General features: G+C 38.9%; 2 protein-coding genes across 3 annotated transcripts in view; both read left to right on the top strand.

Annotated features, from left to right (window-relative positions):
* The first annotated feature begins 23 nt into the window (after window positions 1-23).
* On the top strand, window positions 24-4,537 carry TEX12 (testis expressed 12). Its single transcript, XM_081154362.1, has 4 exons — window positions 24-227; window positions 985-1,096; window positions 1,193-1,244; window positions 3,834-4,537. The coding sequence occupies exons 1-4, from the start codon at window positions 168-170 to the stop codon at window positions 3,976-3,978; spliced, it is 369 nt and encodes a 122-aa protein (XP_081010488.1). The 5' UTR covers window positions 24-167; the 3' UTR covers window positions 3,979-4,537.
* The window catches only part of BCO2 (beta-carotene oxygenase 2), a 42,715-nt gene continuing 15,828 nt past the window's right edge, over window positions 1,073-27,959 (top strand). Inside the window, exons 1-6 of one of the 2 annotated variants that reach the window (XM_081154360.1) lie at window positions 1,073-1,096; window positions 1,193-1,244; window positions 14,966-15,170; window positions 24,151-24,362; window positions 24,772-24,887; window positions 25,751-25,853. In XM_081154360.1, coding sequence (XP_081010486.1) covers window positions 14,968-15,170; window positions 24,151-24,362; window positions 24,772-24,887; window positions 25,751-25,853 — 634 coding nt within the window. In that variant the 5' untranslated portion in view covers window positions 1,073-1,096; window positions 1,193-1,244; window positions 14,966-14,967. Of the gene's footprint in view, window positions 1,097-1,192; window positions 1,245-9,540; window positions 9,695-14,965; window positions 15,171-24,150; window positions 24,363-24,771; window positions 24,888-25,750; window positions 25,854-27,959 lie in introns of those variants that run through there. The other variant, XM_081154361.1, reaches the window with a different exon arrangement.

The raw sequence follows: 27,959 nt of genomic DNA, 5'->3' as shown, positions 1-27,959 counted from the left end.
GAAGGGAGAAATCGTGTAGGTTAGGTAAGTGACAGCCTAAATGAGAGCCTAAATTAACAGTGGCAGTGAATGGAAAGAAAGGGAAAAGATTCAAGAAATCTGTGCAGCATGGAGTTTGTGCTTAAGTTTGGCATTGCTCAAAATTTTGCAGCTCTTGCCTCCAGAATATGGCAAGTCACCTTGTAAAACCTGATACTAGAAATTGCAAGAGACCAAGAGAGTTGGAGGTAATCTATATGCTCCTAGAACCTTAATATTTTATTTTATGTACTTCTCAAATTTCTCCCCTTTAAGAAAGTTCTGTAGATAAATGGAATGTAAGTTTTCATATTCCCAGAGCTGGGATTGTCCCAGCAGGAACTATATTGACTCCAGCTGCTTTTTTACGAAGTATATGGGAAAGCCTCCAAGAAACTATTGGGAGATTTCTCTGTGGTAATTTGTATCTGGAGACACAAGTGGGTTCATATCTTTATGATATCTAGGACTTAAATAATTATTTTGCTGTAATAAGTAGGATACCTAGGTACTGGAGTTGCTGATCTTTTTAAATAAGAACACTGTATTCTGCCTTTCTTCACTACTATCTCCGCCAATTGATGTTTGCATTTGGGACATTATTTGCTCCTTTAATCATTGTTATCTTGCAAAAATTTTCAAACTTTTGACTATTGTGTAAATGAAAGTTTTTCTGTGGAAAGAAGCATCTGGTTCAAGATACTTTTTTCATTGGGGGTTAATAACATATTCAAAGTCTAATCAAAAAAGTCAAAATAAAATTTAGTGTATTGAACAAGGTGCTTGTTGGGACTAAAAGTTTTGTTGGTAATAAAATTTCAAATGACTAGGACACAAGAGCATATAATTTCTAGCATGTTTGCTCTTTTCTGAAAGATGTTTGATTTGCTTTTTAAAAAATGGAATGTATATATCTTAAGGATCTTGTTGACTGTTTACCTATTTTCTTTTACTTTCTTGTATTAGCCTCAAATGCCAGATAGTCCACAACTGTCCTCTCTTGGAAAATCTGATTCCTCTTTCTCTGAAAGCTCTGGACTATTTTATAAAGATGAAACCCTGGAGAAAGATTTGAATGGTGATGTATAAAATGCTTATATTTCTATATATTTATTTTTATAATACAGAGGGTTTGTTATATTTCACAACTTAACTCAGTGATTTTTTTTTATAGATATGAGCAAGGAAATTAATTTAATGTTGTCTACATATGCAAAGATCTTAAGGTAAGTACTTAGAATATATTCCCTTGAGTCTTTATCTTTTAGAAGTTTTCTTCTGGAAATTCCATCATGGGAACTTATGTTTAGTGGCTGCAGAACCTATCCAATTACTATTATAATTTTGGAATTTTTTATTCTACCTCAATTTTTTATAATAAGTTATTTTGTTATTTTCAAAGATTAAGAAACTTTTTCACTAAGCATTCTTTGTTTTGCTATGCCAGAATGAATACTAGGCTGGATATATTTTGGTCTCTAATTAGATGATAAAACATTAAAAATTTTATGATAAACCTCTTTGAGAAAACTACCATTTGGTGAAGTTAATGATAATAGAATGATATTAAAGATAAATATATTTGTGAAATATTTAAGTATTTTCCATATATTTGAAGGCTGCATTTTAATATTTTATTGACCTGAGGTTATCATGTTCTATAAGTTGTAAAACTACTGGACAGTCATTATATTTGAATAATGGTTGTGTGGCTGTTAAAATAATGTAGAGTCATGCACCGCATAATGATGTTTCAGTCAACAACAGATCACATGTATGACAGTACTTCCATAAGATTCTAATGGAGCAAAATTTTTTATAAGAAATGGAAGGATATGTGGCTAAGGAGGAATTTTTTCTTTTCCTCCGATGGGACCAGTATCTGTGGAGTTTGACAGTAGATTCCCTCTCACTCACTGAACCTCAGATTTTGTTGTTGTTGTTAATTCTCACCTGAGGATATTTCTTCCATTGATTTTTAGAGAGTGGGAAGGAGGGAGGAGGAGAGGAAGAGAGACAGAGAGGGGGAGAGAGAGAGGGAGAGAGAGAGAAACATTGATGTGATTGGTTGCCTCCCTCACGTGCTCTGATCCTGGCTGGGGATTGAACCTGCAACCCAGATACTGTACCCCTGACTGGGACCCTTCTGTGTGTGAGCTGATGCTCTAACCACAGAGCAACACTGGTCAGGGTTCAATTTAAAAAAATAGATCAATCAATCATTTTTTCTTTATGTATTGATAGAGAGAAAAGCATCGATTTGTTGTTCTACTTAGTTATGCGTTCATTGGTTGATTCTTGTATGTACCCTGACTGGGGATAGAATCTGCTGCCTTGGCGTATTGGTACAATGCTCTAACCAATTGAGCTACCTGGCCAGGGCCATGGAAATTCAATTTTGAGTGCACAGATTATATCCCAGTCAGGCACTGGCCTGATCCAGCACAGAGGAGCCTGTTCCTCCTGTGTTACATATTCAGAGGGTGCTATAGTCCTCCCAGATGTAGGTTGATAGTCTTCTGAGTACTTTGCTATAAATTCTTTGTTGAGGACCTAAGATCCGGTAAAACGACACAGTTCTGTAGGAACTATCTTAAATATTAAGTGACACTGCCACTTTAGAAAAAGCTTTCTGTGGTGTTGTGGAGGCAGCCTGTCCCTGTGCTTTAGAAATATTTTCAGGTTGTAATCATGTAAAACATAGATAAACTTTATTTTTCATCAATTCAATGCCAGAGAGAGTCCTTTATGCCAGAAAAAGTCAATGGAACCACAAATAAATTTCCAAAGTCAAAATATTGAGTCCTTAGTACTATACACTTTCCGTGTTAAATACTCCCTTATTTTAGAGAAGTGAGTATCACAAAGTTCCTTAATATGATCACTGCTCCAACATGCAATAGCCAAACCACATTGCCCTGGCAGTCCCCCATGTTCCTTATCTTTCCATCTTGATTTTTTTATTCCTGTTAATCCTCAGGCCACCTTTCATTCCCTCTTGACAGTCACTGTTGTTGTGATTTACACCTTCCTCAGCGAGTTTCTCCTTGGCATATTCAGTCAAGCCAGCCCACATTTCTGTTCATGGAGCAGCATTGACATCTTCCATGTTCTATTTGAGACCCTGTCAGAAGGATGTATGGGGGAGGACTTGTGGAACAGTGTTTATAAACTCTATAGTAGTGTAGTATACGGTAATGTCCTAGGCCCTCACATTCACTCACCACTCACTGACTCAACCAGAGCAACTGTCAGTTCTGCAAGCTCCATTAGTGGTAAGTGTCCTATAAATTTTAAGATCTTTTATACTGTATATTTAGTGTACCTTTTTTATGTTTAGGTAAATACTTTGTGTTACAATTGCCTACAGTATTCAGTATAGTAATTTGCTGTACAGGCATGTAGAATAGGAGCAATAGACTATACCATATAGCCTAGGTGTGTAGTAGGTTATATACCTAGGTTTGTGTAAGCATGCTCTGTGATGTTCCCACAGTGATCCAGTTGCCTGATGACACATTCCTCCTAACATATCCTCATCACTAAGTGAAGTATGACTGCATATAGTTTGATAATTAGAATCAAAGTGTATAAAATACACTTTCTGCTGTGTCAGGAGAATTTGAGTAGTAAAAAGTATGAGACTAATTTAACTTTTACTGAGGAGCGTTTGTAAATTAGTAAAGCTTTCCGATGTACAAAGCTATCTAAATTAAATAGCTAACAAATATAGCATAATAAAGAACATCACTATGATAGTGTGTTTCAATGTTATAACTATTTAGTTTAACATAAGTCTTTCTTTTCCCTATTAGTGAGAGAGCAGCAGTTGATGCTTCTTACATTGACGAGATAGATGGACTCTTCAAAGAAGCCAATACTATTGAAAACTTTCTAATACAAAAAAGAGAGCTCCTGAGACAGAGGTTTACAGTGATTGCAAACACACTGCACAGATAAAATTGTGTACTTAAAATAAGCTGAGAATTTAAACCTATTATTGTTGTAAGGAAAGAATGACATTTATGCTCTGAAAGCTCTCTAGTTGTTAAAGATAATGTATACCTTAAACATAGAAGGTGAAACTCCTTGAATTTCTTTTCTAGATTTAATGGGGGCTTTAAACTGGATATTAATATGGAGTATGTAGCTTTTCTTTTGAGGGTCAAATATTTAGTGTAGTTTATAAAAGTGTAAATTATTAAAATTATATACGGATTCTTTTCTTTCTATTTTTAAAACCCCCTAGCCTTCAGCTTCTAAAAGAGGACTCAAAGAGTTAATTTGATAATGTTTAACAGTATTGTACTTTTTTTTGGAATATTTTATTTAAATAGCAGTTAGCTTTGGAGATAGTTTTAAAATGCTTTTCATAGTCAGTATTATAAAAAATTAAAACCTCAAGGTAATTTGTCCAATTTCTCAATATGTAATAAACTGTGTACTCTTGCTATTTAATATAATCATTTGATTATTTTCACTATTATATATGATTAATAAAAGTTTTTTGTTTAAAGTTATTTTCTTGTGGTAACATGAAAACCAGAAATAACCAGAACCTTATATGAGTTGGCTCTTTTTTATACAACCATATCAATAATGTGGTTATTGAATGATACTTAGAAGCTTTAGCAGTTGTGTAGTATGGGATAAAATTAATGGTACAGATGTAAAAAGATTGACTTAACAAGGCGACTTTGTTGAGTCATTTCAATCCTATTGTAATTCAGAAATTGAATTTGGACTAGTGGATCTTTAATAATTATCCTGCTAAAAAAATCCTCCCTTTGATGGAAGGTACTGCTATGAGTTTATTGAAAATTTTCCATATGTTATGTAGTTTGTGTAATTATATTAATCAGATTTTTAAAAATCGTAGCACCTGTTTTTAGGGGAGAGACAACAAGATGGCGTAGGTAACAGCGGTACCTGCCACCTCCCACAACCTACATCAAGATTACAACTAAAATACAGAACAACCATCGTTCAGAACCTCCTGAAATCTAGCTGAACAGAAGTCCTACAATGAGGGAACTGAAGAAGCATCGAGACTAGTAGGAGGGGTGGAGATGCGGGGCGGAATCTGGACTGAATCATGGGAACACCACTGTGGTCCCAGACCCGGGGGCTGCGGATTAAAACCTGGAGGGATATCTCGGTTGGTGGAGTTTTCCCAGAGGAGTGAGGGATCCCAGCCGCACATCAGGACCCCAGCCCAGGGTTCCAGTGCTGGGAAGAGAAGTCCCCACAGCTTAGGGCTGTGAAAACCAGCAGGGATTGTTGCTGAGTGATGCGGAGGCTGCTGGAGTCCCAGGCAGTTCCTCTTAAAGGGCTGGTACATGGACTTACTCAGATGCACTCCCTCTGAGTGCCAGCACTGGGCAGCCACTTGAAGGGAAGTTGAGACATTCAGGGAGGCACGAACTTACCTGGAATCAGGGTGAGAGCTGGAGGGGCAGCTTTCTCACAGATAAGAGCTGGCAGAGGGCGTTGCTCCTTTGGTGAGCCCTCTCCCCTTAGAGCCAGCAGGCGGGTGCCATATTTGAATCTCTAGTAACCTGACTCATACCTTTTGCCCCACCCTGGTGATTCCTGGAGACCTTCCCCCTCCCTGCTTGCAAGCTCACCTAAGCTCTTACCAGCGGCTTTTCTACGCAAGTGGCCTCTCTAGCCTCATGCTTAGGACTTTCCTAAAATCTCTCAAAACAAGCAGCAGCTGGTCTCAGCATGCCCCATACCTCTCGATAAGTGGCCCCAGGCCTGGCACTAGTAGCAGCCTCCATTGGTTCATAGCTTGGCTGCTTCTGGACACCTCCAAGCCCAGCACAAGTGGCAACCATCTATGGTTTACTGTGTAGCTCATGCTGGGTGGCCCTGGGCAAGGCATAGGCAGCGGCTGACTTTGCACCTCCAGGGAGGCCCCACAGACAGTGCACCTGATGGTCAGACCACCACTTTTCGATTATACCCTAGTACATTCATGAATGACACATTCAAGGGGTGCACTCAGTGAACACCAAACTTCACTGAAGTAAATCCTGCTCCCTAGGGATGTCTCGAGCACAGCAGCTCTTTGGCTGTAGCTGCAGCTGGTCCTTATAGCTGATTGGCCTGAGGATCAATTCCTCCCAGTGATGCCAATAGCAACCAAGGCTCAACTACAACAAGGCAGTGCACACAGCCCACATGGGAGCACCTAGAAGGCCTAGCTCAGGTGACGGGAGGCTGAGCCACAACCCTACAGGACACCTGCTACACAAAGCCACTCTGCAAATTCCGGGAGATGTAGCAGCTCCACCTAATACATAGAAACAAACACCAGGAAGCAGCCAAAATGCAGAGGCAAAGAAATATGTCACAAAGGAAAGAACAGAAGAACTAAATGAAATGGAGCTGAGCAAGCTACTAGATACAGAGTTCAAAATAATGGTTATAAGGATGCGCAAGAATCTTAGTAAGACTAGTAAGGAAATTAGTGAGATCATCGATGACATAATAAGTACCAATCAGAAATGAAGGCTACATGAACTGAAATGAAGAATAATTTACAGGGAATCAACAGTAGAGCAGAGAATTAAATCAGCAATTTGGAATATGAGGAAGGAAAAAACACCCAACCAGAAGAGCAAAAAGAAAAAAGAATCCAGGAATATGAAGATAGTGTAAGGAGTCTTTGGGACATATTTAAGCAGCCCAACATTTGCATTATGGGGGTGCCAGAAGGGGAAGAAAGAGAGCAAGAAGTTGAAAACCTATTTGAAAAATTAACGTCAGAAAACTTCCTCTACCTGGGGAAAGAAAGAGATTTACAAGTCCAGGAAGCACAGAGTGTCCCAAACATGAGGAACGCAAAGAGGCCCACAGCAAGACACATCATAATTAAAATGCCAAAGTTTAAAGACAGAGAATCTTAAAAGCAGCAAGAGAAAAGCAGTTACCTACAAGGGAGCACCCATATGACTGTCAGCTGATTTCTCAACAGAAACCTTGCAGGCCAGAAAGGAGTGGGAAAAAGTATTCAAAGTGATGAAAAACAAGAACCTATAGCCAAGATTACTCTACCCAGCAAAAGCTATCATTTAGAACTGAAAGTCAGATAAAGAGCTTTACAGATAAGAAAAAGCTAAAGGAGTTCACCACCACCAGACCAGCACTACAGGAAATGTTGAAGGGTCTTCTTTAAGAAGAAGCTAATGAACAAAAGTCTGACAAAATAGACCTAGAGATATTGAAGCCTGCAACAGATGGTCAGTCATATCTCAGAGGGAAGGGGGAAGGAATGTGGGGGGTGAGAAGAGATTAACCAAAGAAGTTATATGCATATATGCATAACCCATGGACACAGACAGTAATGGGGTGAAGGCCTGAGGAGGGGGTAGGAGCGAGGTGAAAGGGGGTCAATGGGGGGAAAATGGGACATCTGTAATACTTTTAACAATAAAAATAAATTTAAAAAAGTCATTGTACCCATTTTTAAATCATATAGATAATTCATTCTTTTGTATGTATATTTTGCTGATAAAAGCAATAAAAAATTTGGACATATTTATAAACAATACCATAAGGAATTTGGTATTCTTTAGGTGGGTAGCATGCTTACCTTGCTGCCTTTTGAATGTTAAAATAAAATCTCATTTCATGAAATGACTGTTTCAAGGTATATACCTACCATATAACATAAATACTTACACAAGGAAGGATTAAAAACAATAAGACAGCCCAGCTGGTGTGGCTCAGCGCCTGAGCATCTACCTAGGATCCAGGAGATCACCATCAGATTCCCGGTCAGGGCACATGCCCGGGTTCCAGGCTCGACCCCCAGTAGGGGGTGTGCAGGAGGCAGCCAATCAATGACTCTCATCATTGATGTTTCTATCTCTCTCTCCCTTCCTCTCTCTGAAATCAATAGAGATATAGTTAAAAAAAATACAGTAAGATAATATTTACTAAAAATATTGGTTATTAAATGGAAAAATTATTAGGTTTGTAGAGGATGGTATGCTAGTAGAAGTCAATGAAGTAACTATTAGAAATGGGGTTTTTGAATATTAAATGCAAGCAGAAGACTGCCTTTGACTTGATACGCCTTGTCACCTGGATTGTGAGTTACTCTGTCACCTGATAGAGTTCTTGAATATTCCAAATGCAAGGGTGACTCTTGGACCATCACCATTAGAAGTGTCCTTGAGTTATTGTTTTCTTAGCACTTATTATTAATGAGAAAGCCAAGGCTAACACTTGCAGAGTGGATTTCATAATAGACTTGTTATATTTTGCTGGTGTCACCTCTGTCCAGCATCTGATTCTTCCCTGCGTAGGGTCCGAGGATTGATTCGATCTCTTCGTTTGGCATGATAAAGACCGTGGAACTAGGTTTTAGTGAAACTGTATTTACTGGTCAGAACATTTACCTCCTAAGGCAAAATTTCCTTAATGTCTAATTAAGACTTATTTTTATCAAATTTTGATATCTTTGGTACCCATCCAAATAAACAAGAATAATTATTTCACCACTGCAGATATGCTATTACAGGAATACCACTGCCCTTTAAATTTACACTTCTAATATCACTCATTTCAATAAAATTTCACAAGTTTATATTTTAAACATTACGAATCAAAATATATATTGAATATCTTTGTACATCATATGCTAAGCACTGTAGGAAATACAGAATAGTTTAAGATACTCTTTATTCTCCCTCCTTTAACCACTCCTTTCTTGAAATACACTTACATACCTTTGCTAGGAAAACTTGATATGTAAGTGTTAAAAATACCTGTGTTGGTGCTAGTAACTGCTAGTGAAAGTAGGGCTTTGGCAAGGAGGTCAGAGGTAGATTTTGACATGGGTTTTTGAAAAGGAAAGAGGGAGGCTATTTCAGGCAGGGAAAAGTTTGTTCAAAGGCTCAGAAGAACAAAAACATGGTATATTTATAGTCATTTTGCTGGACTGAGAATTCAAGAGGGAAATAATGTATTATCTAAAATAGGGATTGAATGTCCTTTTTTGATATTCTCAATTTGTAGCACAGCATTTGATACATTGGTGCTCAAAAGTGTTTGTTAAATTAATGAGATTATATATGGTTATAAGTTTTTAAAGGGCATACTTTCACAGGGCCTTATTCAAACTAGGGTGTGAGAGAATGTTTTGTAAATTAAATGACTAAAAAAGAAAACAGAATGAAATGCTAGAAAAACAGAGAGACAGGATTAAAGGTAGGTTGTGACCTCATTGGAGAGCCCTTTGTTGACATTACATTTGGACTTTATTCTGTAAGGAAAGAATCTTTCAGAGGAAGGAGTGGCTTAATGAATTCATCCATGGATCAACTGACTTGATTGTAGTGCAAGGATAGACTTGGAAGAGAGTTTAGGGAGGGAGACTCCTATTTCAAACAGTTACTTATTATAGCTAGGTTGCTGGGATACTTGTCCTGGAAATAAGAGTAAGAGAGAGGGCCCATGTTTTGAAGCCTTGCCTCCTTCCCCTTTCCCTCTATTCTATTAGCTCAGGAAGTGTGTTCCTTGGCACGGCTGCTGAGTTGTGAGAATGTGGAAACCACAGGATCTGCTGGTACTTAAGTTCAATGCAAAAATTTCAACTCTGCATTTCGTCAGCAATCTTCCACTGTGGTGGGTTTCGGATCTGTGATAGCACAACAGATCCCAGGTAGATTTACCCTCTTCTTCCTGCCAGCTGGAACTTAGAATTCTGTGCCTTTTCTGAAGAAATCTGGGAGCTTCTCAAGTTTTCCACTCTTTTTGGAGCAGATACAGGCAGCAAGTGCAGAGCTGGGAGTTGAAGACAGAGTCAGGATTTGTTTACTTGTTCTGGAAACAGCCTTTCCAGAGGCTGTTTTATACAATATATAGGGGCAGGATTCAGGGTTTTGGGTTCTCTTGGATCTGCAATCGGAAGAATATTCATTATTTAAACCTTTCTTAATTGAAAATCACTGCTATACCTTCTAATGTAAATACTTGGTTCTATTTATATTCTGGGGGGCTTCCTCAAAACCTGTTTATTGCTTTGTAGCTTTCTATTATAGTTACTATTGTCACATGATTTTATTTCTTGAAGTTGGCTGATATGGAGCTATGAGTAATCATACTGATATAGACTACACACTTTAAAATTATTTAATTCACTAATTCAGTGCAAGGCAGTGTGTTAGGTGCTGGGGTGAAGGCAAAACCAAGATGCTGTGCTCAAGGAGTACTCGTAATAGAGGCTATAAAATATATTCATCCATATTACACAAGACACAATGTGGTGAGTGCCATGAGAGCCAAAATGGGTGCAGTGTGTGTTCAGACAAAGGAGAATCAGTTCTTGCTACAGGAACTAGGCTGAGAAGAGAATGGGGAGTGGTCCAGGTTGGCCTGGGTGGAAGGCATCAGTGAGAGGCACAACTGGACGGGTGGGTTGGTGTGAGGCTATACAGTGCCTTCATCAGTGCCTGGTCAAGCAGTTTAGACTTTATTTGGTAGACAATGAGTACTTTGTAAAGGTTTTCTGGAGGAATATGTGATATAATCAAATCTGTTCTTAGGAAGATTACTTTAGTAGCAGTGTTTCCCAGCCTTTCCCACAGTAAATTGGATGGAATCTGGAGCCCCAGTGAACTGCTTAGAGCAGGAGGCCTTGTCCTGGGGCCTCCGGCCATCGAAGGGGATCAAGAGGCCCATCAATTAGGAAGCTCTGGTTTAGGAGATAGCTTCCTAATCTAATTTCTCCTTCTAAATAAGAGACTGATAATATCCACCTAACAGATTGTAAAGGCCTAAAGGACAGTAGAAAAGAAGTGACTGATAGGCAAGAAAGGTCAAAGCATCAGTGCTGATGAGGACAGGTTCAAGCCAGAAGAAAAATTTGTAGGGTTGCCCAGGATGGGTGGACTGGTAAAATTTTTTGCAAAGAATTTGCTCCAGACACCCTTGCAAACTTCTGAGCCCTAGTAATTTTTACTGGCTACTCTATGTCATCCCCTTAGCATCTTCTTTCTAGCCCTCTGTGGATACAGTCCCAGAATTTACCACTTAGTGATGCAAGGAAGAATTCGAGGCCCACAGAGATTTTGAAGCTGGGTGATTTAGAAGGTGGGAAAATTGATCTGGAAGGGGGAAAATTAGGAATTCTCTTTTGACATGTTGAGTCACCTGCAAAAAGTAAGTGGTGAAATTAAGAGTCTAGATGTGATTACCAAGGAAGAGTGCTGAGATTAAAGAGTAAAGGTCCAAGGTCAGATTTTAGGAACACATTCATGAGGCGATAAGGGGAAAAGGAGCCAATAGAGGGAATTAACATTTGAAAATTAGTACTATCATTATATTTGCTTATGATGATAGACATGAGTGGAACGTATTATTTTCCTTTTATCACTATTATCCTCATTTAATTATTTAAAATCCTGAGGTTCAGGGTGATTAGTAACTTGCCCAAAGTGTCAGCTAGTAAGTAGTGAAACTGCCATAAAGCAAACAAGAGGGAGCAGGAGCTTTTGAAAAGTGCAGTGTCTGGGAAGCCAGCAACAGAAAGGGGTTCAAGGAGGTGCTGATAACAATATCAGGTACTTCGGAAAGTTTGAAGAGTATATAATAAACTGCCAACAGCATGCAGTGGCTTACAGAACATACAGACATTCAATGTCTTCTAAAATGTAAAATGTTTTAAATTCGTGAATCTCTATTCAGACAGACAAATGCCCTACCAGGTATTCAACTTAATTCTACTTAAATAGGAGAAGTAAAATACCTGATCTCAGGGAGTTTATTTTAGTCTAAGATAAGAACAAGATAAATATACATAATATTAATAAAAGTAGTACGATAAATACCCGAGGGTTTCCTCCAAGTTTTCAAAGCATTCTCTTTATACCTCTAATATTGTGGTTCTCAAATTTTAGTATGCCTAAGAACACCTGCTTACACTCCCCCAGAGATTCTGATTTATTAGTCCCAGAGTGGAGTCCTTGAATCTGCATTTTAGCAGTAGCACCAGGTATTTCTGTTTCAAATAGTCCTCAGGCTATACTTTGAGAAATAATGCTCAAATAAAACACCGATTACAGTGTAAATGACCTCTTTGTATGTCTGTTTACTAGGTGGTGAGTTCCTTTACATCAGGATTATAATACTTTTTATCCCTCAGCAGTGCCCAGCACTTTGTTGAATAAGTAAATAATTCAGCGAAAGAAGATATTCCACCTTGTTGAATTGATCATTAAAAGCTACATGAATAGCCCTGGCTGGGTGGCTCAGCTGGTTGGAGCGTTGTCCTGTACACCAAAAGGTTGTGAGTTTGTTTCCCAGTCAGGGCACATACCTGGGTTGTGGGTTCCATCCCTGGTCGGGGTGTGTACTGGAGGTGACTGATGTTTCCCTCGCACATTGATGTTTCTCTCTCTCTTTCCCTTCCTCTTGCTCTAAAAATCAATAAAACATATCCTTGGGTGAGGCTTAAAAAAAAAAGCTACATGAATAATAGCTAACATTTTTTGAATATTTATAATTTCTAAAATTTGACATAACCTAATTCACTTATTATTTATGGCCTTAGGAGCAATAAGAATTATTATTCTCCTCACCTTAGAAGCAGAGGATAACTGTCTTGCTCAAGGCTATTTATTTTGAAAATGGTGGGCCAAGATTTGAACCCAAGCACTCTGGAGCCAGGCAGAAACTTAAGTATAATACTATGTTGCCTCTTAAAGAAAGTGGTATTTGAGATAGACTTTGAGCAATAGATAAAATTTCCTTAGGGACTGACTATTGGGAGGGGCATTCAGGGTAAAAGCAAATTTTATTTGGGAAATCAGGAACTAGTTGGGTTTGACTGAATTGTTATGTATAGCAAAGTAGAAGGTTTCATGTGCTATAAACTAAATTTTTGAAAGACTTGAAAGAAATGGGATAATATATATAATACTGTAAAAGAGTTTGCTAAAAGAATGCAAATCTCACTTCAGAGGAGCAGTGTCCCTGTGGGTTAATTGTCCTAGTTTAGACTTTTATGTCATTGTTAAAGTTTTATGAAATAAAGGACTGTATTTTGTAGTACTTAGTTATATATTTGACCACCCTTCTTTGTGAGGCAACACTGCCTTGTGAACACTAAGTAAGTATGAAATACAGTAAAACCTCGATATAACAGACCACTTCAGGCAAGGGGGTGTCCGTTAAAGCCAAAAGTCGGTTATATAATAAAGTAGGTTTTTGAATGTGTATGTTAAAAAATTGACAAATTGGTTTACCTGTTTTTACTTATGTAGACATGTTTGCATAATTAAAATTAAGTATGGCCCTGGCCATTTTGGCTCAGTGGTTAGAACGTCGACCTGTGGACTGAAAGGTCGCAGGTTCGCATGTGGCCAAGGGCATGTACTTCAGTTGCAGGCTTGATCCCTGCCCTGGTTGGGGCTCGTGTGGGAGGCAACCAATTGACGTGTGTCTCTCACATTGTTGTTTCTCTCTCTCTCTCTCTCCCTTCCACGCTTTCTGAAAAAGCAATGGAAAAAATATCCTCAAGTGAGGATTAAAAAAAATGTATGAAAAGTTTAATTTCACAGAAAAGTTTTCTGTATGTATTACTGTTATTTTATTATTTTATTTTAATCTTTATTGATTTCAGAGAGAGAGGAAGGGAGAGAGAGAGAGAGAGTTGAAACATCAATGATGAGAGAGTTGTTGATCGGCTGCCTCCTGCACGCCCCCAACTGGGGATCGAGCCCGCAGCCCAGGCCTGTGCCCTGATCGAGAATGGAACCGCGATCTCCTGGATCCTAGGTCGATGCTCAACCGCTGAGCCATGCCCGGCCGGGCTGTATTACTGTAATTTTAAATTTATACTGAGTAGGTCTAGTAAATGTGTGCATTCACCAGGCACCGTGAGTAAACGAATGCTCATGGCTGGGGCTTGGCTGAGTGCAGGTGGGAACATCAGCAGGGTGTGTTAAAACTGCTGCAGAAAGTCACGCCACATGGCAACAGAACCAATTACTGGGATCACCATATGGTGTGATCATGTGCTAGTCATTCATGGAACATTGTTTAGGAACATGACTCTTGCATTCAAATATGTAGACTATAATCATAGATATGTAATATTTATTTATGTTGGCAAAATTACTATAGTGTTTTTTTTCAACATAGGGCATATTTGCTGAAATTTGTTAAAAATAACAGTGAATGAATAACAAAAAAATAACCTGTTAATTTAATTATTAGCAAATCTTGGTTAAAAGCATTTTAAAATTAATAAGGTGTTAATTTTCACATATGACATACAGACCAGAAATTTTGTCCATTAAATCTGAAGTCATTTAAATCGAGGTCTGCAAAACCGAGGGTTTACTGCGATAGGAACAATTTTCAGCTCTTTGTTATATGATGATTTTTTCTTGTGGCTTTTGAACTTCAGGAAATTTTAGACCAGGCATCACTGCATAGTTTAATTTATGACACCTTTCTCCTAGAAAATGCCATGTACATTCACGTGTACATTAAAATGGAAGAAATTAAATTGTAGATCTTACTAAATGTTCCAGAAATCCCTATGAAATTTTTGGGACCACCTTCTGGTGTATATAAAATACTGAGGTCAATGTAATTATGATAATATTGAATGGTGGCCATTTTTTATCATAACAATGAGGTTGCTATTAGCACATCTCAGGTTAGATTCCATCTTGAGCACTGTTCAAGTATGAGAAATGATAATAATAATAGTTAAAGTCCTGCATTAATTCTCAAGCAGATTTGTACTGCAAGAATACAAGAAGATTGTCATTGTCAAAAAATGGAGACTCAAAGAATTGATCTGAGAGTGAGGAAGGAGAGAGAGGAACTTGGGGACTGTATTTGGTGTTAGGTTCATGTTTACCTGCCCAGGCGTGTTTATGTAATATTGGTGAAAATTTTTGTGCTTTTGATTTCCTTTCAGTTATGAAGAAGTACACGGAAAGTGGTCATGAGACAAAAGCGATCTTTGGTAAGCAGGAGAGCCTTCCCTGTATCGCACCGCTGGTAACCACAGTGGAGGAGACGCCACAGACCATCTCTGCTGAAGTACAAGGACATTTTCCCAAGTGGCTCAGTGGCTCGCTACTTCGAATTGGACCTGGGAAGTTTGAGTTTGGGAAGGACAAGTAAGCCTTGATTTTTGGAAGAATTTGGATGTCTTAGCATGAACTTGGTCTATGGCATATGTACTAATATCTGCTTCCTTTCTGAGGCTAACATTGCCACGCAGTCTCTTTAGTTCCAGATGAGGAAGCTAGTCTATGGGGAGAAAATGGAAAGTTAATTCTGTTTAAAAAGTTGACATTTCTGCTCTGTAGATATTATGAGTTTGAAGTTCTCTGAAGGTTTATGCCAAAAGAGAAGTGTCAGGAACTGTGTGTGCCAAGCTCTATTTCAACACAAGTTCCTGAAGGAAGGGACAGTGTCTTCACTTCATACCACTCCCTTACCCAGCACCTCCCAGACACAATGGCTCTTTCAGTTCCTCAAACTGGGCATGTTTATTTTTACTCAGGATCTTGGCTTTGGCTCTGTCATCTCTCTTCCCAAGTCTGATTCTCATCATTCAGAAACCAGCTCAAATTTCATCATTTGAGTCCTCCTTGATTTCCCAATCTAAAGATGCTATTATTTATTATATTATGTATAATGCAATAGGTATATTAATTCGTTACATAGCACTATCAATGTTTTTTATTTGTTTGTTTATTAGCTGTGTTTCTCCACTAGAAAGTAAGTTCCATGAGGGCAGAGGCTTCTTGTTCACCTCATATCCCCAGTATCTAGGACAGTGCCCTGTACTTAAATAGCAATATATATATGTAAATAAATGGAAAAACCCCAATAACTTGTTTTTAAAAATATGTTTTTACTGATTTCAGAGAGAGGAAGGGAGAGGGAGAGAGAGATAGAAACATCAATGATGAGAGAGTCATTGATCGGCTGCCTCCTGCACGCTTCACACTGGGGATCGGGCCTGCAACCCGGGCATGTGCCCTGACCGGGAATCAAACGGTGACCTCCTGATTCATAGGTTGATGCTCAACCACTGAGCCATGCTGGCCAGGCCCAATAGCTCTTTAGTGTATCATTTCTGTGTGTGTCTACTAGGCACATAAAGTGATGTGAAGAAACCCCTATAGTCAGGAGAAAATCTGCTTTGCTTTAAACATTTTTAAATATTAGAATTTTTTTTTCATTTAAAAGTTTTCGCCTATATGAAACATTTATAAATAGAGAAGAGAGTGGGGCAATGTATGTACCACATCCTCTGTTAACACTTTGGTGTTTTTGCTGCTAGTCTTCTCATTTCTATAGGTTTGTTTTAAATAATTACAGTCATATGATATGTAGAATTTTTTTTATTGTGGTATAATTGACATGTAACATTATTAGTTTCAGGTGTATAGCATAATTATTTAATATTTCTTTATATTGTGAAATGGCCACCACGATGAGTCTAGTCAACATCCATCATATACATAGTTACAAAAGTTTTCTTTTCTTGTGATGAGGCTATAATCTCTTAGCAACTTTCAAATATGCAACACGATATTATTAACCACAGTCCCCATGCTATATACTGCATCCCTGCGACTTAATTATTTTATAACTGGAAGTTTGTACTTTTTGACCACCTTCACCCATTTTGTGCCCCACACTTCTTCCAAGCACCAGTAAGTTCTCTGTATCTGTGAACGTGGCTTTTTTGTTGTTTGTTTGTTTTAGATTCTACATATAAGTGAGATCCATATGGTACTTGTCTTTCTCTATTTTTCTCTATCTGACTTATCTCACTCAGCATAATGACTTCAGGGTCCATCCATGTTATCACAAATGGCAAGAATTCCTTCTTTTTATAACTGAATACAATTCCATTGCATATCTATATATCTGTATCATATAGACATATATGTATGTGTCTATCTATCTATCTATCATCTATCTATCTATCTATCTATCTATCTATCTATCTATCTATCTATCTATCATCTATCTATCTATCTATCTATCTATCATCACCTATCATCTATCTATCTATCAGATTTTCTTTATCCATTTATCTATTGATGGACACTTAGGTTGCTTTCATCTCTTGGCTATTGTTAATAATGCTGCAGTGAACCCTGGGGTGCAGATACCTTCTTGAGCTAGTGTTTTTGTTTTCTTCAGATAAATACCCACAAGTGGGATTGCTTGGTCACATGGTAGTTCTACTTTTAATTTTTTGATGAACCTCCATACTTTTTTCCATATTGGATATGCCAATTTATGTTCCCACCAACAGTGCACAAGTGTCCCTTTCTCCACATTTTTGCCAAACTTGTTATTTCTTGTCTTTTTGATAATACTTGGTTTAATAAGTGTGAGGTGACATCTCATTGTGGTTTTGATTTGCATCTCCCTGATGATTAATGATGCTGAGCGTCTTTTCATTGTACTTGTTGGTTATCTGTATGCCTTCTTTGGGAACAAGTCTATTCAGGCCTTCTGCCCAATTGTGAGTCTATATATATATATATATATATATATATATATATATATGATATCCCCTAGTTAAAAAAACTTCACACTATCATCAGCCTTTTTATCCATGTTGCTATGAAATCTGAATGACAATTATTTTTAATGGCTGGATGATATTCCAAGAACCATGAACTTTTAAAAAAATGTGGTAAGATACACAGAATATAAAATTTACCATCTTAACTATATTTTTATTTATTATTATTATTTTATTGATCTTAGAGAGAAGAAGTGAGGAAGAAGGGGGAGAGAGAGAGAGAGAGAAACATCAATCCATTGCCTCCCACATGTGCCCTGACCAGGTATCAAACCTGCCACCTTTTGGTGTATGGGATGACACTAACTAACTGAACCACACCATCTTCACTATTTTTAAGTGTACAGTTCAGTAGCATTAAGTACATTCACATTGATGCTTTCGTCATCACAGTGTATACATTTTTCATCTTGTAAAACTGAAATGCTGTACCCATTAAACGGTAATTTCCTTTCCCCACCCAGGCCCCTGGTAACCATGCATTCTACTTTCTTTTAGCTGAATCTTTCCTGTGGGCTTGGTGAGCATCTGATTATGGTCTAATTGTGCTTTCCTAGCTGTTGTTGGAAACAGGTCAATAATTAGGGGCATATTCAAGATATATTTCTTAATATTGCAGATATTTTAATTTGCTGAACCTGTCGCATCTTGTCTTCACTGAATAATAGACTTATTATGATAGTGCTAAAAGGCAAGAAAATGCAGTGGTCCCTCACCCCAACAGCTGCTGCAAGAAGCTTGTGAGAAGTTCCTTTAGGTGCCCAGGTGGAGACTGGGGGGTGGGGCTCGGGGCAGGGAGGTGGTTTGCGGGTAGGAAAAAAAGGTGAGCGAGCTGGCCCGAGGTTCTGCATCCTGCCCCTAACCAGAGAAGCTGTGATTTCCCTGTTCTACATCTCTCGGTGTCATACAAGGTATAATTTGAAAAAGATTGTGAGGGAAAAGGAAGAGGCGGAGGAGGGGGAGAAAAATAAAACTATTTCAGTCCCCACAGAGTAACAGCCTCTTGCAGAAACACATGGTGCTTCATCTGCTACAGAAGTGGCTCTAGAAAAATTTAAAATCAGGGCCTAGGCTTTCATTACAGGCCGCTTTTAAGATGACATCTTTGTGGAGGACGTGGGTGGTGTGGCTTGTCCTCATGAGTGTCTACTTTGTCGTTCAAATCAATTTTTTCAATCAGCAGCAGGCATTTATAGCAAGAGTAGGGCCTTGGCCCACCTCTTGGATACCAAGTACAGATATCTTCAGGTCAGAGGGGAAATGCACTGAGACCTAGTTTAGTGGCTGGCTCCCAAGATTAAACATAAAAGGAGGGGCAGAGACCTAAAGTCATTGTAACCCTTACCTTGCGGATAAGAATAGCCCCACTCAGCTGTGAATCTGTGGTCTCTCTGTCAGATGCCATTCAGTAGGTCTCTGTCAGCATGCAGACATGGTAGTGACATGACAAAGGACATTCTTCAATTAACATTTTTTGTCAATGATTTCATTGAAGGCATGCTTATGAGTCTTTAAGTTATATGAATCTGGGCACAATAGTAAGTATCCTCAGCATTTCAATGTCTCCCACTTTCCTGGAATGATTTCAGGATCCGTGATGAAGACAGTCAAGCCTCCGAGTTCCTTGGCCATCCCCACGAAATGATTGTCCCCCTCTGTGCTGCTACAACAATGCCTCATAGTGAGGCTATATCCTGGAACTTACTGCACAGAATTGCCCTGCCCTTGAAATCCTGAACTCTGAAACTCTGCTCTCTGCTTAACATCGCAGTCTCCAACTCCTCCATTCCCATTAAGCTTATGTTCAGTCCCATCAGGTTCTCTCCTACTCTTCTCTGTCCTGTTCATCAGCTCCCCTTTCGTTTCTTCTCCCCGTGCAGATCCCGCAGTCGGTCACTTCCATTACACCACCCCCCCTCCCCCCCGCCCTCACTTGCCCGCCTCCAAATCTCCCCAGGTACCTACCGTGTGTAGTCCCCACCCTGCCTCCTCCTGATCAGAGGAGGAAGGGGCCCACTTCCCCGCCTCTGGAGCCTGCTGGTCAATCACTTTCCTCCCCTTGTGTCTGTTCCCCTTCACTGACCCCATCTCGGCCAGCAAGTGTCCTCTCGTCCTACAACACCCTCATTCTCTGTTCCACCTTCCTCTCCAGCTCCCCTGTCCCTCCCCTCACCGCTTCTGGTTTCATATTCTCTGAGGTCTTCTCGGTTCACTGCCATCTGACTTTTCACCCCACCACTCGACAGCATCTGTTCCTGAAGGTCTCCAAGGCCTGTGCATTATTCAGTGAAATGGGCTCCTGAGCCCTCAGGCAGGCTGTTGTACAGCATTTGTCCTTATTGACCACCTGTCTTAAAATTCTCTCACCCCTGATTCCCATATTTCCTCTACCCTTCTGGTTGCGTGTTCTAGAATAATTTTTGTTGTTGCTCGTTTCACGTCACTTGCTCCTTTAATGCTGATGGTTGACATATCCCATCCTCTGCCCTGAGTGGTCCCTTCTCTTCTCTCATTGTATGCTTTCTTCGGTATCATAGAAATAATGTATTCTTTGGAGTATGGTGGAGCGGGTTCAAATCCATTTTCATCACTTCTCAGCGCTATGATCTTGAGCAAGTTTCCCATATGGAAAATGGGGCCAATAATATCAATTCTAATGGCTCGGTATGAAGAGTAAAGGAGACAGGCATATAAAGTGCCTCTTTCAATAGCTGACAAAAATTGCCACTTAGTGCATTTTTAATCTCTTCTTTCCCTTCAGTGCCCTCTCCCCACTCCCTTTCCTGCCAGGTAACTTCTTGCAGTTCACTTGTAAGCAAGCCCAGGATTTGGAGTTGGCATTGAGTTCAGATTCTTGTTCTGACACTTATGAGTCCTGTGACCCTGGGTTTGTTGTTGCTCTGACCTTGGTTTCCATGTGTGTGAAATGGGGACGATAGTTTCTTGCAGGATTAGTGTGTATATGAGAGAGAGAGAGAGAGAGAGAGAGAGAGAGAGAGAGAGAAAGATAAAAATATATGAAAAGATGTGGTAAAGTGCTTAGCACAGTACCGGCGTGTAGTTAGTGCTCAGTGGATGGTAGTTATTATCTCTCATTTGCACCTATGGCTGTACCTGTCACACACAGATGCTCTCACACGTGTACCGCCTGCCCGCTCCCATCTCTTGTGCTCTAGGCCTGTATTTTGCCAACTTTCCCCTGATGCTTTTATGTTTTACAAAGAGCTCAGACTCTTTTCAAAACTGAACTATTTCTTTTCCCCAATACTTGCTCTTAGGCCACGCATTCTCCATCTCAGTTAAAGCATCATCATCAGCCAGTCATTCAGGCATGACTTTTTGGACCCTCTCTTTTTGTCACTGCCCACATCCTATCAGTCACCTCTGAGTTGTTTCTGGAATTTGTGCTTTTCTAACTATATTGCTTCAGTTTAGGCTCTCATCTGCTCTGTCTGGGATTGTTGCCTTGTCCCCTCATGGGTTTCTCCAAATCTGGATGTCCCTCTTTCTATCCCATGTGCTACTCTGTGTCCAGAGTGACTTTTCTAAGGTGCGGGTCTCACTCTCCTGCTTACAGACTCCAGGCTTTCCTGCTGAGGGTCTTTAAGCCCTAAGTCTAAGTGCTGGTAGGCCTTGTGCTGACCTATTCCTCCATCATCATTGCCTGCCACTGATGGCTCTGCCCACATACTAATTTATTAACTGGCGATTCCTCCAGGGCACCATAGGCCTTCTTCATAGCTCTTTTTTTTATCACCTGTCTCTAGGATGCCCTTCTCCTCACCACCTGGCAAACATCCTTAGCGAACCAGCCAAATGTTTCCTTCCCTCTTGACCCTTCCTAACGCCCACATCCTTCCATCCTGTTGCTCCTTCTGTGCATGAATAGCATTTGTAACATTTGTCCTTTGCTGCAGCGATCACTTGTGGCATAGTTATTTATGTGCCTGTAAGCACTGGGTTTGGCACAGTTCCTGGCAGTGTTGGTTGATTTGAATAAATGAATTGCATGAAATGACAAGGTCTGCAAGGAACTTGGGAGATGGAATCTAAGAAGTTAAAAATTATTAAAAGTAGATGCGGGTGAAGAAAACACATTTTACAAGCACAAGGATGAAAGATGTGGCTTAACAGCAGAATGTATTAAAATTACTTAGGGATTTTTGTTGACAGCTCAATATGGGTCAAAAATATGAGATGGTAACAAAGAAAACTAGGAAGGAAAGAAAAGAATATGCAATATTTTTTAATTTTTATTTTTTTAATCTTCATCTAAGGATATTTTTTCCATTGATTTTTTGGAGAGAATAGAAGGAGCGGGGAGAGAGAAAAAAATCAATGTGAGAGAGACACATCAATTGGTTGCCTCCCGCATAAGCCCCAATCTAGGCCAGGGATGAACCTGCAACCCAGGTACATGCCCTTGACCAGGAATTGAACCCACGGCCCTTCGGTGTGTGGGCTGACGCTCTAACCACTGAGCAACACTGGCAGGGCAAGAATATGAAATGTCTTAATTGAGGAAGCTGAGTGTCTGGTTTTATACCCAGAGTATTTTGTGTTTGGTTCTACATATCATGGTTTTAGAGGGATTTAGACCAGAATAGGAATAATTATTGAAACTAGTTTGTTCTTAATGTTTTTGAAAAATATTTTTAAAATTAGAAAAAGTATCTAACATGATAAAGAACAAGAGGAGGAAGCACAAAAATAAGAAATGACAGTGGGGAAGCAGACATTGAAACAGAAAAAATTGCAAGAGACTTTTCAGGTTTCTATGCAAATACAGATGATAACCTTGACGAAATAGCTAATTTCCTGGGGGAATACAGATTACCAAAACTGATAGAGAAAGTTTAAACAGATTGATTTTTGTAGAGGAAAAGAGAAACTCATTAAGGAACTATTTCTCAAAAGTACCAGGCCCCAGTTATTTCAAGGGGAAATTCTCCCAAACCTTCAAATATTAGGTAGTCTTAATGCTCCAGACATTATTTCAGAGAATTGAAAATGAAAGGAAACTCCCCATTTCTTTTTTTGAAGCAAAGATAATATTGATATCTATATATGAGAAAGATGGTGCAAAAAAACCCAGTGTTATTTATTCATATTGTTCATGAATATCTTGAAAAAGTACAAAATACATAGTACTAATAAATATTTTATTAACAAACAGAATCTAATACTACATTACAAATATAATTCACTATGACTAGGTAGGATTATTTCCAAGAATGCAAGGTAGGTTCATCATTTGGAAATCCATTAATATCATATGCCATATTAATAGGTCTCAGGAAAACTAATTATAGGATAAGCTCCATAAATGTTGACAAACTTTTGACAAAATTCAACATCCATTCCTTATAACAATACTCAAGAAAACAGAACATGATGGATACTTTAACATATATCTATACTCACACATTCTCTCATACACACATGTATATATTATATATACGTATATTTATATAAGGATTGTGTGTATAGGTGTGCCTGCATACATGTATATATGTGTACATACACACACACACACACTTTTGCATAATTTTGATAAATCTGAAAAATTTTAAAGTAAATGAACAAGGTAATACATCTAAGATATGGAGATAATGATTTCTAAAAGCTTAGAAACCGATTTTAATATGTGAGATGTCAAGCATTCCATATCCCCTTATGCTGTTCTCTTGGCTATAGGGTATAAAACAAAGAACTTCTGCTGAAAGCCTTTTTAAAAGAAAGGATTTATTGGGCCATTGCTAGCAAGAAAGACCAGGTTCTGGGGCATGAAGTCTAAACAATCAGCACAGCTAGGTGGAAAAGACAACCATGCCTGCTGTCCTGGAGTTGAAGGGCTTTTGTATACATCAGGTAGGGGGAAGAAAGTGTCAATTGTTTAGAAAGAATTTACATTGGCTACAGATAAGGCGGGTGGGATTAGGCGAAGGAGGCTCAGTTCTGGGATGGGTAGAGTTTGTATTTGCTTCTATGGATTGGTTGTGAAAAGTTCCTGTGTAAGCAAGAAGCAGAGGCTCCTCCAGTGGGGTGATTGATGCCTGGCTAGTCTCTGTTAGATATCGATGAAAATAGCCACCTGGAAGTTAATTCAAAGTTCCCACTTACACACAGGAATGTGAGCAGTCTTTTGTTAGTTTTGCCCTGAAGTTAACAGATTAACCCCTTCTTGTCTCTTCCTTCTACCCTCTGGCCTGCTATAATTTAACTTAGGACATCTCAGAATTTCCTCCTTGTCAAAAGTAAAGATCAGAATTATTTTAGCAGTCACCAGCTTAGGATTTTTCTTAAGCCCTCTGACTGTGAGGTTTTTGACAGGGAGTTAGGCTCAGGAGAAGGTAAGTGGCTCTTCCCTATTGTATCCAGGATGTATCTAAGCTATCATCCCTTCATTTCAGGTTCTCTAACTAATTAGGCTGTGCTAGGAACCCATGCCATTTCCTTATCTATCTATATTTGAAATCTCTCATTTTGATCTCATGTTTTTCTTACTAATATTTGTTTTCTATTTTTGCTCCTATTTGAAGGTACAACCACTGGTTTGATGGAATGGCTTTGCTTCACCAGTTTAGGATGGAGAAGGGCACGGTGACATATCGGAGCAAGTTTCTACAGAGTGATTCCTACAAGGCCAACAGTCTTCATAATCGAATTGTGGTCTCAGAATTTGGCACACTGGCTCTCCCCGACCCATGCAAGAATGTTTTTGAACGTTTCCTGTCCAAATTTGAAATGCCTAGTAAGTGGCTACTAATGTACCCAGAATTTGCAGGTGATAATGATTTTTATTATTATTATTTTTAATATATTTTTTATTGATTTCAGAGAGAGGAAGGGAGAGGGAGAGAGACAGAAATATCAATGATGAGAGAGAGTCATTGATCGGCTGCCTCCTGCACGCCCCCCTGCCAGGGATCGAGCCCACAACCTGGGCCTGTGCCCTGACCGGGAATTGAACTGCGATCTCCTGGATCCTAGGTCAATGCTCAACCACTGAGCCATGCCATCTGGGCAATGATGATTATTTAAATTGTTATGATATATGACAATCTATATAAATCTTGCAATTTTTTTTGGTATGAGAGGATGTTTAAACTGCTACCTCCCTCCTCTTGTGGTGCTTCAATAACTCTGAGGTTTGGTTTCAGCAATAAGTGACAACACCAATGTCAACTATGTGCAGTACAAGGGTGATTACTACGTTAGTACCGAGGTCAACTTTATGAATAAAGTGGACATTGAAACCCTGGAAAAAACAGAAAAGGTAAAATATAGGTTAAAAAAGGAATAATATAGACCCCCAAATTTCTTTCCATTCAAATACTTTTCAGTGTAGTAGGTATCTGAATAAGAAATTGGAACCTTAACCAAACAAAACCAAAATTACCCACTATGCACCCTCTCTCCTGATTAGAATGACCTGTGGGGTTGGTTTTCCTTAATCCTAGACTTCTTCCTTAGTCCTGGGGTAAGGGAGAAAGAGAATGGTACAGATTTACTTTGGCCAGCTCATGTTCTTCCTGGCTACAGGCTGAATTGGACTGGAGATCGTTTAGACCCATGCTTTTGCTTAACACTTTAAAAGTTAAGTAAAATTTTGGACCAGAATTTTAATTTTATTTTTATATAAGAGAAAGTTTATTTAGAAAGTTACAGAGGTAGTAGAAGTGAGCCAGCTGGGCTGCACAGGCTCAGGAAACAAGTTACAGAAGCAGCAGAACGGCCCTTGGGAAAGGCGAAGGCAAGGTGCCTGAGGGAAGACAGGGGCAGGGAAGGGGTGGGGGTGTACCCCTGAGAGGGAGGGCGTGCCCAGAATTTTAATTTTAATTCTTATTCTTTTGAACTGTCCTATGATCTTGGGGGGGGTGGTGGAAATTACTCTTATCGGATAATAATTTTTGCCCATTTTTTGTTTGTTAGTGGGGGGGGGTTGGTTTTTTTTTGGCCTTAGTTTATTTTTCTTTAATAGGAAAAATGATTTTGATTTCTCAGAGGTGAGATATGAGGGCCTAGGCATAGTTTTCATACCTTATTTTAAGGTATTTGACACATCTTTACTATCTATGCATCTAAATAGAGATCTGCCCGTATAACAGTTAAAAGTCTCTGATGGTCTTAAATTTGCAGGTAGACTGGAGCAAATTCATTGCTGTGAATGGAGCAACTGCACATCCTCACTATGACCCAGATGGAACTGCATACAACATGGGGAACTCCTATGGGCTACATGGTAAAGTGGATGGAGGTCTTTTTAGAAATAATTAGGAATTAACTCTCTTCCTGGGGTTCCATTAAGGTGAAAATGTAAACACATGAAACTTCATTTGAAAGGTTCAGAGAAAAATCTCCGAAGTGCATTACTGAATGTAATGTGCATCATTTATCACTGAGTATGTACTCTGTGGTCCTTTTGCAATATTCTTAGCAGCTGATTTCCTATTTGACCTCAGCATCACTCACATTTTTAGGTTCCATTGTGCTTTTTGGCTCACAAGCATTGTAGGGATTTTCAATATGCATTTCTCAAACTTGAATTTTTACAAAGTGCATGTTATAAGTTTAAGAAATGTAGAATTCTGCAGCAAAGATATAGGGAAGATACCTTGTCTATCACCTAGGGTGTAATTTATTTTTATAATGGGAATAATAACTACAAAGTAAATTAAGGTTATGTTGCTGTTGTTGCATTTACAACCACGTAGATCACATCTCTTTCCTGGTCATCCACATACTTCCCCAACTGCCCACTAATTTGCTCCAGAAAGTTCTAATAGCTAATAATGAGAGCTAACATTTACTGAATGCTTAGTATGTGCTGGTGTTAAGCATTTTTCTATATATTTTGTCATTTAATCCTATAACACCTCTTTGAGAAAGGTACTATTATTGCTCCATTTTACAGACAAGGGCAGTGAACCTTAGGAAGGTTTAAGATACTTGCTTAGGCAACCTCCTAGGTGTCTAAAACCAGACTTGGCACCAAGTCTGAAACACACACTCTGTTAGGCCACCTTAATAATTATTCATCTCTGAGTACAGACAAGTCAGGGACATGCACATTTACCTTCCTATATCTGAGTACACATGTCTCTGTTTGAAAGGAACGTGTTTAAGTATCAGATATTTCTGACTATCTTAGCTGTCAATCAGTCTTTCATCTATAACCTATAAAACTTTTGAACAGGTTAGTGTGTAACTTAGGTGGACAATTGGCTTTGTGAGTTGTTCATCTCTACCTCTCCATATTTATACATGTGAGTGTATATGAAAATTAATACTGAAGGGTTGTTTTTTACTGGCTCAAGTAGAGATGGGGTACCCAGCTCTCTCTCTTCTTTATTACCTGACCTCAGTAGGAATGTATTCTTCAAAGCTGTAACAGGAAGCAGCAAACATCCTTTCTAGGTAGAATGTTTCAGCAAATGAATATACTGACTCAGCAGTTTTTTGTCCATTTATCTTTTTTGATCACTACAAAAATCCATTTCTTAATAAATTATCTCTGTTAATCAAGTGGATAACTGCAACTTGTTCATAATAGAAATACTGTTTAACCATTCTGAATTATATTTTCTAACATAGTCATTAGATCCATCTGTCTCAGCCTGTGGTGTGTCTAAGAATCATCTGGAATGCTTCCTAGCCATGTAGATTACTGCATTTCATATTCAGAGATTGTGGTTCAGTAGACCTGAAAAGGGGCCAAGAATTTACAACTCCCTCACCCCTTGGTGCATTTTAACAAGGCCCCAGGTGATTTTGGCACAGGTGGCCTCTGGGTCTTTGAGAAACCCTACCATCCATTATCAGAAGCTGTGCTGGTTATGTCACCTCAGGGTGCTGTTTAGAAAGTCCTGAAGAGTCTCCAGAGTTAGGCTCACAGTACTGGGCAGAGGTCATTCTTCTGGACATTTCTCTGCTGAGTGTTTCTTGGGTGTCTGTCAGCCTTTCTCATGCCATCATGACTTGCAATTAGAACAGTTCATCAACTAGTAGTGTTTAAATTTAGTGAATTGAGTAATCGTCAATTATCCAAGTGCCGAGACAGGAAATTCTTTTATCTTTTAATCTCAACTGAAACTGGATTTGCTTTTTCTTTTTTTGCTTGATTATTTGGCTTGGTGAGGGGTGTTTGAACTGGAACTCAAATGTACATGTAGCTGCAGGGAGCTCAACAACCTAGGATTAGTTTTGGTGAAATTTAGAGATTCTTATTATAATAAAGTGCTTGCTAGTGATTTCTAACTTTAGTAAGTAAAAGGCTTTTAATTGTTTTAGTTTTTCCAGATATTTAAAAAGGCTTTTTAAAATTAATAAAAAATTTCTAGAACAATTA

The sequence above is a fragment of the Miniopterus schreibersii genome, assembly GCF_964146895.1.
Source record: "Miniopterus schreibersii genome assembly, chromosome: 12".
Classification (NCBI taxonomy): Eukaryota; Metazoa; Chordata; class Mammalia; order Chiroptera; family Miniopteridae; genus Miniopterus; species Miniopterus schreibersii.
This window is presented reverse-complemented; position numbering and strand designations above follow the sequence as displayed.